Consider the following 20378-nt stretch of genomic DNA (forward strand, 5'->3'; position numbering starts at 1 on the left):
ACTGCGAAATTTTATTAGATTTTGATTTTAATAGGGCTTTTTTAACAGATATTGTTAAAAAATAAAATTTAATAGTGGCCATGTAAATCCATAATGACTAAGGTTATCTAATTACCTAACTTAATTATTTATAACTAACTACTTACCCTTAAAAATTATCTCTACATATTAAAGCGAGTTATTGCCTTTCATTAATACAGTCAAAAGTCGTTAATCCGGACTCGTCGGGATTTCGGATTATCGATTTTTCCGGACTATATAGATCATCAGTTTAAATCGCATAAGATGCCATGCAGAAATTCTAAAATTAAAAATATGAAACCGTAATTTATGAAATAAAGAACAATTATGATCTAAAGGGTATCAAAATTTTAAAAAAAAAGCTTAATATTTATTTGTTTACTTTATTAAACATTTCTTTCGATGTAAGTTGTTTAAGTTGCTTCGTTTTATGTGATAATACTTTCTCTTTAATTCTATAAACAGACATAATTTTTTGTTGAGTTACAAAGTTCCGCTGTTCAAGTCCCGTTAATTGCTGTGCCGAGAATACCGACTAACTTGTCAATCGAAATTTTTTCGTTTTCACTAACCTGTCTGTCACATTCTTCATGTCTTTATCCATTTTTTGCAGCAATTTCACTTTTTGTTTGATGGACATCGAAACATACTTTTGTTTTGTAGATCCTTTGGGAGCTCCAGCATCTGAAATTCTATTTGACATAATCGAAAGTTCAACCTTACTTTTATAAAATTGCTCTAACAGTGCTGCAAAAAATAATAAGCCGGATCCAATTCGAAGATTAAGGAACAACGCAATCTGCAAAATTAACTGAAATAGATAATTAGATAATTTTAGCTTATACCATTCGTTATACATTAAACGTGCATGCGTAAACATATTAGTCGCATGCGCAAACGTATTATGCGCATGCGCACACGCATATGTGCAGCCGTAAAGGGTACACGCATATGCGCATGCGTCAACGAGATGCATGCGCAGAAAGTTTGTATCTTTGAGGTCCGAATTAATGACTTTTGACTGTACTGCCTTAAGATTTATAAAGGACGCAACAGTGTTTAGTCCCTCTTCAATGGCTATAAGCTCATTTTTAAAAACCGAACTGAAGTCAGAATTTCTTTTCTTTATTTTAACAATATTTCTATTTGTGCTTTTAATGACAACTCCACTACCGGAACGAGAGTCCTCGCTTTTACTCCCATCAGTATAGATAAGGGTATCTTCAGCGGGAATTCTGTGTATAGTTTCTAAGACAGATTGTCGTAACAGGGCCAGAATATAATTTTTCTTGGAAACTCGAGACAAAAGTTCCGTATGAAACTCGACTCTAGGGAGTCCCTCAGATGGATCTAAACATTGTTTCAAGGAATGCTGCTCAACATTACGGTCAATTATACCAGCGTACTCAGTTTGACTGAGTGGGCTATTTTTCTTAAGTCTTATACTCCAGTGCTGCAGGTTATTACTCCAGTGCTGCAGGAATTATGAAGTTCTATTTTGGGAGCCATAACTGAAAAGTTTATTATAACGTTTTGCAAGGCCAGCATTTCTTCTTAGGCTAAGGGGTTGAAGGTCTGTTTCATACAATGCAGTTTTATTCGGGCAACTATTGCGTAAGCCAGTTATAATACGAGAAGCACTAAGTTGCACTCTTTCCAATTTCTGGAGGTTGGTAGAAGAGGCACAGCAGTAAACGGGGAAACCATATTCCAAAATAGGTTGTATGATAGCTGAATAAGTAGTTCTCAAAGTGCAGGCATCGACTCCCCAATCACGTCCCGAGATAGTTTTCTGCCCCTAAAAACCAGTGAATCTACATGTTTGTTACTAGTGATCTCTGGATCAAGAACAAAGCCCAAATATCTGGAATGTTTGTCATACGTAAGAGGCAAGTTATGCATAAAAACTTTTGGATGATAATTATAAAACTTCTTAGTGATGGTAAAAAAACTAACAATAGATTTAGTTGGATTAAAACTCAATTTGTGGTATTTCGAGAATTTCCACACTTCTTCAAGGATAAGATTTATATTGGTCTCAGTTGAACTCATTTCTGGGCCAGAGCTCCAAAGGGCGATATCATCCGCAAATAGCCCAACCTCACATCTCCTTGATATAATCTTCTCAATGCCAGCCAAATACAGGCAGAAAAGAATTGGGCTCAACACAGAACCCTGCGGAATGCCTTGGCTCAATTTAAAGGTGTTTGACATAGTGGAATTAAGCTTTACTTTTATCAGTCTATTTCTTAAGAAATCTGCGATCCAGGTCAAGGCTTTACCCCTGATGCCAAAGTCTTCATAGAGTTTAATAATTAGTTTGTTTACAGACACTGTCAAATGCCTTTGATAAATCTAGAAAAGCAGCCACAGTATGATTGGTAGGTCGCTTGTCTGGGGCATCCCTTATCTTCTGGCTGATATAAACCACTTGATCAGTGGTGCTATGACCTCTTCTGAAACTGTATTGCTCTTCTTTTGGTAGAAGGTCATGGGTATCCAGGTGGAAGAGCAACCGCCCCATAATAATTTTTTCCATGACTTTACATGCAATGCTGGTTAGGGCAATGGATCTGAAGCTCCCAGGAGATCCATCAGTTTGGACAGGTTTCTCAACAGGTATGATTGTGGCTCTTCTCCACTCTTTAGGAAGGTGTCCAAGACTCCAAGATTGATTCACTATATTCATAAATTTCTTTCTTGCATGACTGTCAAGATGCCCAATCATCTGGCCATGAATGCCATCAGGTCCAGGAGTTTTGGTCAAGTCAAGATGCTTGAGTGCCATCTCCAATTCATGCATGGAGAAGGATTTAAAGAAAAGGCGATTGCCCAAGACAGCACTGCGACATACATGTGCAAGATCTCTAGACCTTTTTGCAACTTTCTTATCAATCTCTGTATAAGTCAGCTCACTTATCTTCTGGTAATGTGCCCTGAGGAGATCAGCCAGAGCTTTGTCGTCTATGGGGATATTGCCATCCGTATCTAAAATAGCATTACATCTCTTTATCTGAGGTTGTTCACTGCTAATATTTTTTATCAATTTCCGCAGTTTCGTGTTAGATGATGATGATCTAGCATCAAGTCCCTCACATGTATCCATCCACTTTTTCCTCTTGCGCAGCACATAGATTCGTTTTATTTCTGCCGTGACTTTGTTCATCTCTATCCTGTTTTGCTCTGTATTATTGTTTTTCAATTCGGGTTGCAGGTTCTCTCTCTTCTGGAGAAAAGGCAGCAAAGCCAGCGAATTATGAGTAAAAGTAGGGATTAAAGAGCTTTACCTTGTAAGGATCTTAAGTTTTACTAACGTTTATTTTATTTTAAATCTTTACTATCACTTCTTATTTTCTACTTCCGGCCAGAATTATAAGCGTGAAGGAGTTTATGCAAAGTTGTCTGGCGAACGCCAAGTATTTAAGTGTGGCCTTTTTGCCAAGCAGAAGAGAGGAAGCCGTGAGTTCGAAGCAGGCCGCTTACCTTAGAAGTTACGCAGTTGCTACTTTGCCTTCCAGGCCAGAGGTTTTAATCCTCTTGATAAATTAAACGTATTGTAGTGTTCACAGTCTCTGTGCTACATACGCTTTCTGTTATTATAAGGCCAATCTTATTCTAAAGTTAAATTAGAGTTTAGTTTTATTTTGATATCTTTTAAGTTAGACCCCGAGTGGAGGGTCATTGTATTCCGAAGTACGGAAGTCATTGTATATAAAGAAAAAAATAAAGGGTTTTGTATACCCTTCGTCTGTATCCTGTCTACTTACTACAATTAGTGAACATAGCTTTAGTAAGCTCTCTGTTCTAGTCAGGTCATTGTATGTTTCCGAAGAAGGTAAGAAGAAACATTGAACCTGATAACCTTTCCTCTAGGTATAGTACTTTTAGCTGCCTTGAAGAGCTTGTGCTTGAAAGTAATCCAGTTAGTATCAAAGTCACTAGAGTGAATGCTAGGTTCAGCCAGTGTGTCAACGAGATCACCAAAGGCCTTCCAGTCTGCCTTATCAAAATCCCAATATTTTTTATGATTGAGGAAAGTACACTGTTTCTTCTTTATTTCAATTAAAATTGGAGAATGGTCACTCTCAATGTTCTTCAAAACTGTCCAGGTGCAAATTAGAAAGATAGTGGGACTTACTATGGACAAATCAAGGGCTTTAGACATGTTATAGCTGTATGAAGAGTGCGTTGGAGTACTATCATTAAGGATCATGAAACTTGAGTCATCTGTAGAATGAAGAAGATCAATTCCTCTCTGATTCTGGGAAGAACATCCCCACGCTGGATGCTTAGCATTTAAGTCACCCAGAAGTAGAGTATTTCCAGATAAAAGATTATCAGACTCCAGGCAGATTACCAATGTTGGGAGAATGATATAAATTAAAGATGTCTAGTAGTTCACCTCTCCACATAACAGTGATGCCTTGCAACTCTAAATCTGAACCAGTGGGTGCATTATAGCTTTTGGAAATATAGTTAATATCTCTGATAAGGAAAACGAACCGCCTCCTTTCTCATGTCTGTCTAAATGGATGATGTTGTATCCCTTCACTTTTAGTTGAGAATTCTCTCTCAGTTTAGCTTCCTGTAGAGCGATAATTTGAGCTCCTTGGTCTTTAGCCAACTCCAATATTTGGTCAAGTTTAGATTTCACTGCCAATGTTGAAATACCATTAACATTATATTGGATTATTTTAAGAGTTCATAGTCTAGGAGACTGTAGATTATTTTTCGGACGAGGTCACGTGCCCCTTTTGAACCTGCGCAACGGACGATGCAGTATGGATTGCATTAGAAAGCTTCATGACTCATGGGTGGAGGAAAAGGGCAGCCTCTGTAAGTCGTGAGGCCCGAACACCAATAGTAGAGGACTGAGCTCAGATGCCTGTAAGCTTTAGCTGGGTATAGTGGAATAGCCTTCATGCCTTGAGTGACCCTACCAGGAGTATACACTCCTGACGTACTTCGCCTATTCCACCCATTGCCACCCCCTCGCCACATTGAGGCAGCCTACAGGTCTTGAGGGGAAGTAATTTTTTAACATGCTCTAATGTCTTTTTTGTTAATTGACTTAGCCTCTTTTGCACAACATTAGTTGATGTAATAGCATCTTTGTTTTCACAACTGCAGACTCCATCATACTTGGCATAAAGTGTGTAATAGTGTAATAGTTGAGTTGCAGAAAGACACACCATCTCCATACTTTTCAGCAATTTCTTTTTTTCATCTCCATCATGATCCTCAATTTTCTTCATTGCTTTACTCTACTCATGAAACTTCCTAAAACTGATTGTTAATCAATTTATAAAACATTAATGAAAAAAAAAAAAAAAAAAAAAAAAAAACAGAAAGTCACTTGAAAATTTAGAATTATAGTATGGGTTATTAACTGAACTGTAGCAACAGATAAATATTATGACACTTATTGGCAGTTGTAGCATTGTCTTAAAAGAGATAAACAAGAGTAGTGTGTGCAGTCATGACTCATCGAACTTGAATCGTATTTCAAGCAAATGTCATATACCAAACAAAAATTTTCACTTTTGAACAGAAGGTATGCCAAGTTGGACATATTTCACAGCAGGAATATACCACTGTACAACTGTATATTGTCTATTGTTAGTGGGTGCAAAAATAAAGGCTGGCTAAGTACTTCAATGGACATTGTGTATACACACGCACACACACAAACAAAAAGTGTATGAAAAAAAAATGGTACAGTTTAAAAAAATAATAGCAAAATTATGTCTCAACTTTCATGTGCATAATGTACACCATCAGCACTGACAGTTGGGTAAATTTTTTATGTGCTTTTACAATTTTTTTATCCTCCTTACTGTGCATTATATGTGCTCTATTTTGCGATGTCCAAATCATTGCCGTCCTGTAGGTAATAATCTTTGTATGAATTACTCGTTTAATTCCTTCCTCATAAAAGAAAATGTGCATATAAAAAAGAAATTAATTTCAAGAAATTGTTATCTGTTTGGTTTAAATTTTTGTATTAAATCCAAAGGATTCCACCTGATGTATTTCTAAAAGAAATAAGGGAAAACTTTAATAGTTTATTTTAAATGTTAGCTCTTCATATCTCAGTGCTCTTTGTTTAATGAGCAGCTTTATACCTCTGAAAATGTGATCTGAAGATCTGGCCTAACTGGTCGTTTTATGCCATTTTCATCATTTGAAGGTCAGATTTCAGTTTGAAAAACAGATAATAATTACCTGGAAATTATTTTGTCATTCTATTGTTTTAGCTCTTCTTCTCCTTCTATAATAACAGAAAATGGTTTCAAACTAAATGAAATTTTTTTTAATATAATCCAGGACTGCACAGATATTGAAAAACTGGACATTTTCTGTACTACCTTCCAAAATTATCCGTTTCCATTGAAATTTCAGTTGATCATTAATCATCAACTTTAATGATTGAGCAGATATTAGGATTGAAAAAATTCTTGAATTTATCTCAACTGTTTTGCTGAAATCCATTATGTTTGCCTCACATATATTAGCTCAGTTGTTAATTGTAGTAGTTAAAATAACCAACTAGTTGGTCTAAAGTTATAATTGCAAAAGTTGTTTCTGAGAATGCCGAATTTACAAATCAAATATAGACATGTTAGTATCAACTAAAACTTGCTTTGACACATAAGTCATAAAGTGATTTTTCAAAGCAAAGTGAATAAACAGTTGTTTAGTTCTAAGCATTTTTATTGCCTTAAATAGTAAGTTGTTCAGCCTGTGTAATATATTATTTCCTGAGTAAAAGCAGTGTATAAAAATAGCAAATATAAAAGCACTGTATAAGATGATGTATGCACTGCAACCATCGCAGCAGGCACAATACTCCAAGTTCAGGATCAATTTAATTATCACGAGGATGTATGTCATATGACTGAGTATGCAATACATTGAAGAATTATAATTAACATGCAAGAAATTTCAGCAAAATCATGTATGACTGCTGATGATATATATTATGCATGTGTAACATGAAAAATAAATGTTTTATTAATTTTTGAAATTGCACTGTTATTTGTCTGCACCCGGTATAAAGTGGAGCAATATCCTGGCATATGTTTGTACATAAGGAAAACGACTTTGTGAAAATGTTACTGCTGTAGTTCAAATAACTCATTGGCTGTTTTGAAGCTATAATTGCAAAATATGAATGTTGTCAAATTTCTCTTGATATAAATTTTCTGTATATAGCAATGAATCTTAATATTTTTAGTCATTTATTTATGGAATTAGATGGAAGTTTTAATGAAATTGTATTTGGCGTTTAATATTTTGTTTTATTAACAGACATGGAATAATGCTTAAATCACTTGAAATCATAGTAGTTTTCTGAGAGAAAGAGTGTAGACTATTATTAATTTTATTCTAAGCTGCATTTTACTTAAAAGAGTTAATCTGATTTTTTTTTTTTTTTTTTTTTTAATCTGTGATTTTTATAGGAAGATTTTTTAGGATCCTTTTCAAAATGAAAAAAATTTCTTTTGTTGGAAGCTCATGAAATCATTTAATCAGTGCATTCATGTCTTGGTTTTCTCTATTTTCTTTGTGATGGTGTAATTATTTCTTGTTAAAACAATCATAAATCCATTCTGAAAGACTATTTTAAGCAGATTAATTGATAATCAATAACTGTTTTTAAATCAGATTTTTTAAGGAAAACAGTTCTAACTTGTGATATATTTCAATTTCAAGGTAGTTTTTATTAAAACTAAGCTTACAATCAAACTAATGATAATCATAAAAAATCATGAATTTTAATCTGTATTTTAATAGTTTTGCTGGAGGGGAGAGGGAGTTACACTTTCCATTCTTCTGATGTTAAAACTGAAATTTGTAAAGGTTGTGAACATTTTCTTTAGAGAGGATTCCATTAATATAAAGAAATGCCCTAAGCAAAGCATAAAAAAGTACACTCATGTCCATAAATTAAGGATAATTCGGAGTCACTCAGAAATCGAACTCTAAAATAAATATATCACCTGTAAAATCACTACACACATCTTCAAGAATCATGTGCAAATTACAGGAAGTAACCAGATGACACCGATGGTACATCACAATGACGAGAGTGGAAGAGAGTGATATATAAGGAATACAGGCAAAGAAGTAAAATTGTTCGCAGGCTCTTTATAAGCATTTCAGTGCAATAACCGAATAGTTATGACACAGGTACGACAAAGCCACTGGTACGACAAAGGATGCATTTGGATGATTTTTTACGTGGTAGAATTATTGGCCGTCTGGAATGTGGGCGTACCCAACTGGAAGTATCAGATGAACTTGGAATTGCCCAGTGTCATCTCCAGGCTTTGGCAACGATTCCAAGATGATGGTAATGTGAGTAGACGTTACAGCACAGGTCGCCCCAGAGTTACAACGCCGAATGAGGACCGGTATTTGGCAGTTACTGCCAAAAGAAACAGCCGGAGCACAGCCTCAGACCTGTCTCGTCAGCTCTCTTCAGCCACTGGTACGACAATTTCAAGGCAGACCATGTACAGATGCTTAGGGCAGATTGGTCTATATGCTCGTAGACCTGTCAGATGCATTCCACTTACTGCAACTCACTGTCGTCTGCGGTTAGCCTGGAGTAGAGAGCATGCATTATAGACACCGCAACAGTGGGCTTGTGTGATGTATTCCGACGAGTCCAGGTTTAGCTTGCAGTCTGATTCTCGCCAGAATTTCATATGAAGAGCTCCAGGTACCCGTAACCACCAAGAAAACATCATTGAACGACATCGTTACGGTAGTGCAGGATTGCTCGTTTGGGGTGGAATTATTCTGGGTTCCAGAACTGACTTGTGTGTTCAAATTGGAACCATGACTAGCCAAATCTATCGGGAAGTCATTCTGGAACAGCATGTATGTTTGTTTCTGGGCGACATGGGCACACAATTTGTGTTTATGGATGACAACGCCCGTCCTCACCGTGCAAACATCGTAAGCGAATGCCTTCAATCAGAGGATATCACCCGTATGGACTGGCCAGCATTCTCACTGGAATTGAATCCAGTAGAGCACGTGTGGGACATGCTTGGCCGACGAGTTGCAGCCCGTCAACCTCCTGCTATATATCTAACGGAACTTCGGAGAGCATGGCTTTTTGAGTGGTGTAATATCCCCTAAGATGAGATCGATAATTCGATACTCAGCATGCCTAGGCATTGTACGGACTGTATTGCATCGTCTAGGAGACATACAATGTATTAACAATCATACCAACCGTGTAATATTGGTTTTTTGCAAATAGGTTTTTTTTTTTTTTTTTTTTTGTAATTTGCTTCAGGGAGAAAAAATCGCTAATTTTTTTTATAATATCAAACATATAGCATCTTTTTTTGCTCTTTACCTTTTGTTTAATAATTAAGCTTTACAAATAAGTCAAATTTGGTTTGCTTCTAACTCTTCCTTTGCCTGATTTTGCATTATCCTTAATTTATGGACATGAGCGTATTATGAGTACGTTCTAAGTCATGATATTTCTCTAACATATTAATTCCCAAAGCAGATAGCTTTCATATGTTTAAAAATATCAAATCTAAGTAAAATGATGTAACTTTATGTTTTCTGATCTACTGTAAGATTATATCTAACCATCTTAGAAATTTTTGTTGGAATCCATTCATTGATATTTTCTATGAATTACTGAAAAGGGAATCTTAATTATATTCAAGTATTAATGTCTGTTATTTACATTATTTCTCTAATGTAAGAATTTATTTATTCTAGTATAGATTATGTGACACTTGGTGGTGTTAAAGACCATGGCAGTTATAATATGAATGTAAGTTCATATCAGAAGCAGTTCATTTGGGATAAATGTACTGAACTTGTTCCTAGTCTAAAGGTAAAATAGTTATATGTTATCTTTTAATATAATATTATGAGGGATATGTTGAACATTTTAAAAGAATGATAGAATAGAATTTCAATAGGTCTAAAGTTATTTGACACAATAGTGATTAAAATATAACTGCACAATCAAGCCAGAAGGAAATATATATCTTTCACAGTATACTATTTGAAAATTCAAAAAATAATAAGCAAGTAATTAATTCAGATTAAAAAATACAACTTATTCAAATTTGGTAAATAACTGAAATAATGATATTGTTGCTTTTCAATTAATCCAAATTTTAAAACATCTAGAAAAAAAGAAATTTCTGCATCAATCTTCTACTCAAATACTACACCCATGTAATGATTTTACAAAATGAGAATGCATTTGTGCCACACATTCTTATGAATAGTGTGAAAAGCTGTCTACTAATCATCGGAACACATAGGCAAGGAATTGGTGATGACATTTCTAATGTGATTTGTGGTAAAGTAACATGCTAGATCATGATTTTTGGAGATACTAAGGCAACAAGAATTAGAATTTCAAAAGTTTTTTTACGTTTAAGCCTTCAAAACTAGTCCTGCAAATTTATGAAAATTACACCAACTCTTGTTATCTTAGTATCTCTAATAACTCAAATGTAGTCATCAAATTCTAATATAGTGGCTGCACATGTTTGGTAAAATTCTTGCTTGTGACTTCCTCATAAGAAATATAGAATCTTTATTTTTGAACTTTAGAAAGTAGAGTTATAGATTGTTGTTCTTGAAATAAGTTTCAATAGCAACAATGCTCGGCAGTCCAGCTTTCCATGTTTTATAATCTCATTTCTAAAGGGAATATGATATAAATTACATTAAAAATTATTATATGATAATGGTGTTTAAATTTATTTGCTTTTGAATATTATAGACAGTTTTAATTGTATTTTGCAAATTTTATTTCTAAACATGACATTAGAAACACTGCAGTTCAAGTATACTTTCAGGTCTTAAATTTGAAGGCTCTTTTTTTAAAAAATATATGGCTTTATGCTTAATGCATATTTATGTGTTATAATATTATACTTTTATTTATACTTATGACTGTTAAATGATAACAACCAATTTCTCTTGAATTCTTGAATTTTATTTTCACTTGTTTTGTTTTATTTGTGTTTGTTTGTGGCTTAGTCCACCCAATCAACAGTAACATCTGATCAAGTCTCTGATATCAGAGCAAACCCACAAAATTCATCTTGGCAAGAGGTCAAAATTGCCCCTGTTCTGAAAAAGAGCCTTGAGCACCATACAGGTGACAGTATAATTTTGTTCAGTTCTACCCCCAGTTTTGAAGCAAAGCACCCCAGGGGGACGGATCCGAGTGTCTCCCACACCTCTTCCCCTACCTCAATCTCTTGGGAGGACTTTCGTCTTGCTGCATATTTAGAGTGCTCCCATGCCGCACAAATACTGTACATTTACAAACATCCATGTCTTCTCCGGTCAAACATGGGCCCTTCGATACGGCAATCAGTGCTGCTAATCACTATCCCATGTGAGCGGTGATAAGTAATTGCTTTATGTGATCATAACAAGCAACATTTTTTTTATTTGTATTTACTTCTGTGTACACATTGCTGCTTTATCAGTTAATGCAAATTTTGGTTAACACACATGAATTACTAACCATTTTTTAGTCCATTGCATCATTAGATTTTATCATTTAACATGGACCTTCAAAGTCCCCTCGTTTTTTTGTTGTTTCTTTGCTAGGGCTACATTCAGAAATGTTTCGTCCCATTTAATTAAAAACCTAACAGAATACATTGTATTCTTTAAAACATATTCAGCATGAGTAACATTAAGTTGCAATCACGATCATCGCATCAATAATGAGCTTCAGACAACAAATGCAATTTCGTGTTTAAATGTGTTTTTTTTTTTTTTTTATTTTGTAAAAGTTAATTATTATGGCTATTGTTAAATCTTGAATAATTTTAAATTAATCACATAAAATTATTTACCTAAATTATTCTAAATTATTCACATAAAATTATTTACCTTCCAGTGGTCCCCAGAGTAAGTTTTTCGTCTTATCTTCTTTTAAAACTGAATAGGATACAGAATACTAAATGCACAATTTAAGTTGAAATTTAAACGAATGCATTTACAATAAAACATTTGCATAGATTTACTGGACTGTAGTTTAGTTACACATGAATTTTCAGCCCACACCAACAAGTCTTTTATTCTCTGAAAATTTTAGCAGCACTGTTTGATGAACCTGTAGATGGCACTCTAGTAGCTTCCAGGACATGACAACTAATGTTAAATTGCAAGCAGTAAGAGAATGATTCATGGCCAAGGGGAAGAAGATAAACATAGATCCGTAAACAGAACTGAAAATCCTGAGGAAGTTGATCGTGGTGTATTGAGGAAAAATACAACTGAGCTTCTTCTTTGCTAGACCCTTTACCATTTGATTGGCCAAAAAATGTCCTTCTTTCTACCATATTCATAATACTTAAAGATTGTGAAAAAGTTCTTGATGCTGTTGCATTGGGTTCTGGGAACAAATTTAAGTTACTTTACAGTGCTAAGTACAAAGATGTCAAAACTTTACTTCAGAATGGTTCAATCATATGTGTACTTCCAATGTACCTTTAAATAGATTTATAATCCAGTCAAAAATAAATGAGATTGCAAAACATTTAGCCATTTAATATTTCAATTTTAATATTGGCAGTACCTTTTGCAAAAGAGACACTTAATTTCATCATTAGTGATTTGTGGTGAGGCAACTGAGCTGATGAAGAAGAAGCAAACAACTAGTTGCATGAATTTGACAAGATAAAGATATCTCGTGTAATGTCTAGAGTATGAATGAAACTGGACTTTGGTGCAAACTTTTCCCAAATCATTCCCCTCAGAATGAAAGGTAACAGGTGTCATGATGGAGCACACAATAAACAATATTTAACTGTTGTCCTTGTATGTAATGCAGACAGCAGTGATAGACTTTGTTGTTGAGTAATTTGTAAGTACGAGAAACAATGTTGTTAGAAAAACATAAATGGGACTTTACCCCCTGCATATGTTCCCACCATAAGAAAGCTTTGATCAGCAGCTCAACATTTTATAATAGGCTTCTTTTGTTTTATAGTCAAACAGTGGCTCAGAATAAGTGTGTTCTTATGACACAGGGCCCATAACATACCTGATCTGAACTTAACCAGTATTAAAGGTTTACTTTCCCCAATTCGAAACAAGATATCTTTAGCCTTTGGATCAAAGTATTATTGAAGTTATGAAGAAAAATTATTGCAAGTGACTTATGAAACCTGCAATTGGTGCTGCTGAAAAGGGGATAGAAATACCAACTTGGAGTGTGCTTGATGCAATAAAAGCTATTGCCACACTATCGAGATCCATGTTATCACAACACATACAGAACTAGTTCAGCAGAGCCTGGAGGTATAAAGATTCTAATCCTGTTGATGAGTTAGATGCTTATAATAATATCATTTCACCTGATGAATGGAATAGTCTATAAGGTATTGCAAACCCTGATGTTTTGAGGAGTTTGTTAGTGCAGATGATGATGTTGCCGTGCGTGCTGCAGTGGAGTTTAATGTAGACCTTGTGAAATTAAAAATGGTACAGTTCTATATCTCTCATTTTACTGGACCAGTTCGCAAACTTCAACTTGTGTTTTCCATGTCTCAAAAGCTCAACTTAGGATAAATATTAGATTTATATATAGCATTGTGCTACATAAGTATTTTGACTCAAAATTGAACTTTTTCTGAAATAACATACCAATTTTTTTCCATATTTTGATTCTACAACTCAAATTAAGCCAAAGAGTCAAGTTTTGACAAAATCGCACATGTAATTTTTTAAAAATCAACTATAAAAATTTAAGCTCCTCCATGTTAATTAAATTTGGTATATATTTATTAATACAGTCAAAAGTTGTTAATGTGGTCTCGTCGGGACTTCGGCAATTCCGGATTATAGATCATCAGTTTAAATCTGGTAAGATGGCATGCAGAAATTATAAAATTAAAAATATGAAACCGTAATTTATGAAATTAAGAACAGTTATGATCTAAAGGGTATCAAAATTTACAAAAAAAAAAAAAAAAAAAAAAAAAAAAAAAAAAAAAAAAAAGCTTAATATTTATTAGTTTACATTATTAAACATTTCTTTGACTGTAAGTTGTTTTAGTTGCTTCGTTTCATGTGATAATACCTTCTCTTTAATTCTATAAACAAACATAATTTCTTCAGTTGCAAAGTTTCGCTGTTCAAGTCCTATAATTGCTGTGTCGAGAATACCGACTAATTTGTCAATCGAAATTTTTTCATTTTCAATAACCTCTGTCACTTTCTTCGCTATCGGAAGTGAATTATAATGATGAGGAATATGATTTAAATCATATCAAAGACGGAGTACATCGAGATGAAATACTACATTTAGTAAGGAATTATAAGCCAAATAAAATAAAAACATCTGCCCTGAAGATAAGGATAGTGCTGACAGATCAACTTCCAATTCATTGCCCGCCACGGTGCCCCCCGCCGCAGTGCTGCATGAAATTGATAAACAGATTTCGGAATGGTTAGAGAAACAAAGGATATGCCTTTATCCATTTTTTGCAGCAATTCGAGTTTTTGTTTGATGGACATCGAAACATACTTTCGCTTTGTAGATCCTTTGAGAGCTCCAGCATCTGAAATTCTATTTGACAATAATCGAAAGTTTAAGCTTACTTTTATAAAATTACTCAATCAGTCTGCAAAAAGTAATAAGCCGGATCCAATTCGAAGATTAAGGAACAACGCAATCTGCAACATTAACTGAAATAGATAATTAGATACTTTTAGCTTATACCGTCCGATATACATTGAATGCGCATGCGTAAACGTATTATGCGCATGCGCACACACATATGGGCAGCAGTAAAGGTCTTACACGCATGCGTCAACGCCTGTGCGCATGCGGCAACGTGACACATGCGCAGAAAGTTTGTAGCTTTGAGGTCCGAATTATAGATCATTCCGGATTATGGTGTCCGAATTAATGACTTTTAACTGTATATCTTTTTTTTTTTTTTTTTAATTAAATGTGTTTGATTCTTGTTTTTACATTTCAAAATTTATGCTCATTCCAAAAAAAATTTTCCCATTTTTTATGATTTATTTTTTAAATTTGTATTTTTATTATAAATTTTTGAAAAAATATTTTGAATTATAGTCTATAAAATTTTTACTATTATCTTAGATGTATTTCTAAGCATACCTACAAAAAATTAGAATTTTTTATTCAAAATTTTCTAAGATATATGTGAATTTACATATTGGCACATTTTGAAATTTGGCATATTTGTTATAAGTGATAATACCCCCCCCCCCCAGTGTAATTTATGCACTTTGTTAAAAGTATTTGAAAGTATGAACAATGACCTTTTTTTTTCACTCGAGTGTAATGAAAAAAAAAAAGGAAAGGAAAATAGGTTGCTATAAATTAAGAAGTGCGCTAAGTGAATTATCTTAGTCCAAACTGAAAAAAAATGTGCCAAAATAATTTTTTAAATTTCTCAGCAAGAATTACAAAATTTAATATCTAGACATAATTTGAGTTGTAGAATCGAAATATGGAAAAAAATTTATATGTTATTTCAGAAAAAGTTCAATTTAATGTCAAAATATCCATGTTAGAACAATGCTATATATATAAATCTAATATATATCCTAAATCGCACTTTTGAGACATGGAAAATGCAAGTTAAATTTTGATTATCGATCCAACAGAATGGGAGATATAGAACTGTCCCATTTTGGGGAAGGCAAGGTGTACAAGGAGTTGTGTCTGAGGTGCAAGAAATGTCATCAGAAGAAAATGAGGAAGATAATATCATTCTACCCACATGCCAGAAAATGTTACACACATTGGACACTGTAGAACATTTTGTTGCAACATCTGAAATGACTGCTAGTTTTATGGAAGCCATGAGTACAGATGGCTATGAAATTACCATGTAAATTCAAACCCATCGGCAACAGCACAGTGTACAGAAATAGAAATTTTCACCCAAAAAATTATCTGTGAGTGCACTTTTTCAAGTTACTTATGTGACTTTCAAGTAGTACTTATGTAACTATACACTGTAAATGATTAATGTGTAGAAAAAATCATTCCAAAAATAAAATATGAGTTCCCAATTAACATGAATTTTTGAATACAGACTCTTGATTTTTCAGTCCCTTGAGATTCATATTAATGGGCATTTACTGTAATTGCATTCATGGCTGATTCTAACACTTTTGTATTTTCATTATTGAACATTTTTTATGCCAGCTCAGATAAAATGGCTCAGAGAGTATGCTCATTCTTGATGAACTTTTACATTTTAGAAACATGTATGGAGCAATAGGTGTTGGCAGCTGTGAAGCAAAAGCAAGAGTGAAAAGTAGCATGTCAGAGATGAAATCCCTGTTCAGAGATTTATTTTTGGTGTACTTTGATTGGTTAATACAGTCAAAAGTCGTTAATTCGGACACCCATAACCCAGAATGATCTATAATCCGGACCTCAAAACTATGAACTTTCTGCGCATGCGTCACATTGACGCACACGGCTGCCAATATCTGTGTGCGCGTGCGCAAAATACGTTTACGAATGCGCGTTTAATGTACAACGGACGGTATAAGCTAAGCTAAAATTATCTAATTCAGTTAATGTTGCAGATTGCGCTTTAATTAATCTTCAAATTGGATTCGGCTTATTATTTTTTGCAGACTGTTAGAGCAATTTTATAAAAGTAAGCTTGAACTTTTGATTATGTCAAATAGAATTTCTGATATATATTTACTAATATGTAAGGGATCTACAAAACGAAAGTATGTTTTGAAGTCCATTAAACAAAAAGTGGAATTGATGCAAAAAATGGATAAAGGCATATCCTTTGTTTATCTAAACTTTAACGTTTGTTTATCTAAACTTTGTTTATCTTTAACGCTGCGGCGGGCGCGCAATGAATTGGAAGTTGATCTGTCAGCACTAACCTTATCTTCAGGGCACATGTTTTTATTTTATTTGGCTTATAATTCCTTACTAAATTTAGTATTTCATCTCGATGTACTCCGTCTTTGATATGATTTAAATCAAATTCCTCGTCATTATAATTCGCTTCCGATAGCGAAGAAAGTGACAGAGGTTATTGAAAACAAAAAAATTTCGATTGACAAATTAGTCGGTATTCTCAACACAGCAATTATAGGACTTGAACAGAGGAACTTTATAACTGAACAAGAAATTATGTCTGTTTATAGAATTAAAGAGAATGTATTATCACATAAAAAATGAAACAACTTACATTGAAAGAAATGTTTAATAAAGTAAACAAATAAATATTAAGCTTTTTTTTTTTGTAAATTTTGATACCCTTTAGATCATAACTGTTCTTTATTTCATAAATTACGGTTTCATATTTTTAATTTTATAATTTCTGCATGCCATCTTACCAGATTTAAACTGATGATCTATAATCCGGAAAAATCAATAATCCGGAATCGCTGAAGTCCCGACAAGTCCGGATTAACGACTTTTGACTGTAATAATTGTCTAAAACTGTTATTGGTTGAAGTCTTATGTAAATATCTGCATCATTATCACTCTGCAAAATCATACGTCATGGATTAATTTTGAAATGATGCAGTTTAAAAATGATTTATGATAAGCACTTACTGTTTCTAGGATAGAATGAGAAAATAACCATGTTAAAATGTAAGGATAAAGGGCTGTTGTAAAGTAAAGCTTAAATTTTGATTTACATATTTTTTATATTACACATCCCACCTTCAAAGCAAAAAAAAAAAAAGCATTTGTTGCAATAATTTGGAATGCTGTACCTTTAATGAAATCATTAAATCCCTTTGTGAATTTTTATAAACATGCTGACTGAATTCTGAACACTGGTATATTGCAGTAGAATGATAATAGAACCTTCCACCCCCAATATTGCTTTTGAAGTTGTCACACAAGCAAAGGATTTGATGAGGTCGTTGAAAATTTTCCAAACTGAGATTTTTACATTGCATTGAAATAGTGACACAATATTTTGCTAGACTTAACTTTTGAATGGTGTTTCATTATGGATAATTAACAGAAGAAAATAAAGTCAGTAAGCATGATGTAGATTCATATTCTGTCGACTTACTGAAATAATTTGGAAGTTGTTGACATGAAGATGCATAAAGACGTAGTTGCAGTCACGGTTAATTTTAATTTTTTTTATTTGCATTGTTATACATTTTTAGAGTATATTTTTACCTCTGAACAATTGTTCCTTTTATCTCTTTTTCAAAGAAAAGTTGAGGGCTGAATTTATAAGACTGAATATGATATATTTTGTATAGAATGAATTTTATTATTATTATGGAAAGTTTAAATGCAGTTTTCAAAGAGCCAGTTACATTATAAAAGAAATGAAAGCCTTTTCAGTACCTAACAAGGAGCCTTTAACCACTGGTGTAGAAAGACACTAAATGGGTATGTCTAAACTAAAACTCAGTGGCGTAACAGCCCTAATGGGCCAATGCCTGCAGTGCCCCAAAATCTGCTTTCTTGACGGTGGGCCTGGGATATGTAAGCATATGCCCTGAACAAGTGGTCAGCTTGTCACAGGACCCCCAGTGTTTAGTCCCCAAGCGAACTTGGTACTCATTTTATCTACCCAAAGCATGGAAATCAAGGGATGAAAAGCTGAGTCGACCTCGCCCAGCCCAGAGATCGAACAGAGACCTGTGGTGCTGCTGTGTGATGCGCTACTGTGCCTCAAATGGGTATGTCTAATCAGGTGGAAACAGTCTTTTTTAGAGAACTGTAGAGCCTTTATTTTGCATAAAATTAAGAATTAAAAATGGAAAATAAATAAGAATGAAGCCATTATGTCAGTAAAATATTACAATATTTAGGATGTCAAATGTAAATTATAAATATGAAAACTATATATTGCATGTTTTTGTGATTAAGTATTGGTTATGTAAAATTTTTTAACTTTTAACTGCTTAACGGCTGAATTTATATTAAAAATTATGCCAAAAATCTCTGAATTTTTTTAACATTTTTATTATATGCAGATACAGCTCACTAGATGTAGCTTTGTAAGGAGAAGAGGAAAAAAGTTCAGGAGGGGGGAAGTTATTTATTATGGTTCATGACATTACTGGAGTTAACTTAAACTTATGACAATTTAATGTTTTGGTGCATTAAAAAAAACTGGAAGGTTTCAAATTTTAAATTACGTCCAAAGGGTGTTTTTGTTTAATGTTTTGTGTGTGACCTTTGTAGAGACATTAGGATTTTGTTGGAGGCCGGAGAGATGAAAAATTAGCAACCGTCTTTACCGGGAATCGAACTAGGGATCTCTGGAATACCGGCCCAGCGTGCTACCGTTACACCACGAAGGCACGCTAGGGAAGTGGGAGAAATACCTTATATACTCCCCTTTTTAAAGGGCGACTAGGGTTTTAGGGGACCTAGTCGCCAAATCCTGGGTGCGGAGAATCATTATCCGTAACCCTTTTAGTTCGGGCGCCACTTGTAGAGTCATTAGGATTTTTTTAGAGGTAGAAAAGATGAAAAATAGCAACCGCCTTCACTGGGAATCGAACCATGGACCTCTGGCATCCCGGCCCAGCGTGCTACCGTTACACCACAAAGGCACACTAGGGAAGTGGGAGAAATACCTTATACCTTTATTTATTAAATATCATGTTCTTTGCACTTAAACCATAAAATTCAGTTCAACAGCAATGTCGCAAAATAATTTTAAAATGAACATATCTTTAGAATTTCCAATACACAGTTCCGCGCGCTGCAGATAAAAAGGATTTTTTCCCCAGTAGAGTGTTGTCATTGCTCGCTTTTAAATTGTTGAGTTTGTTAATCAAAAATTCCATAAAGTTTTACAAAACATGAAATCAATAATAAAGCAAATTTCAAATATGGGCTTTCAGATGCCCATATTTTCAGTAGGATTACGTCATTCAAAATTGGATGGCTGTAGGTGCCATTGTTTTATCACAATGCGAGAAACATACATACATATAAGCCAGGGTTCGTACGGTCCGGTCTTTACGAAATTATTTCATTTTTTCTAATGAAGAGCTCATAACCAACTTTTTGCTTTTGAGGATGAGAATACTTTTATTAAACAGTTCTGAATTTGGCGACGTATCAACATTTTGGCGATTTTAAGATCAGTTTCCTGCTGAAAATTTTTAATTTCGAGATCTGCGAATTTTTTGATGATTTTTTTTCAATCATTGTAACATTGATAAATTTCATTAAAATAATGGTAAAATATTGAAGTTATGTCTAAAAAATAACATTCAAATAAAGCATTTTTAATTTTCGCTGTCATATTATAAAGTTCTATTTTGACCACTTATTATACAATATCTTGAATCTGAAAAATAAACAATGTATAATGCTATAA

The 20378-nt window shown here is 33.8% G+C and overlaps 1 protein-coding gene across 3 annotated transcripts in view; it reads left to right on the forward strand.

The window, feature by feature from the left end:
* Daao1 (D-amino acid oxidase 1) overlaps positions 1–20378 on the forward strand; it is a 101608-nt gene that overhangs the window by 62085 nt on the left and 19145 nt on the right. For 2 of the 3 annotated variants that reach the window (XM_035358845.2, XM_035358844.2), the window contains exon 8: positions 9778–9895. The exons of the other annotated variant lie outside the window; for it this stretch is intronic. In XM_035358845.2, coding sequence (XP_035214736.1) covers positions 9778–9895 — 118 coding nt within the window. The remainder of the gene's footprint in view (positions 1–9777; positions 9896–20378) is intronic. 3 annotated transcript variants of the gene reach the window in all.

The sequence above is a fragment of the Stegodyphus dumicola genome, chromosome 2 (genome assembly GCF_044657685.1).
Source record: "Stegodyphus dumicola isolate Sdum_Otavi_A_Nest chromosome 2, ASM4465768v1".
Classification (NCBI taxonomy): Eukaryota; Metazoa; Arthropoda; class Arachnida; order Araneae; family Eresidae; genus Stegodyphus; species Stegodyphus dumicola.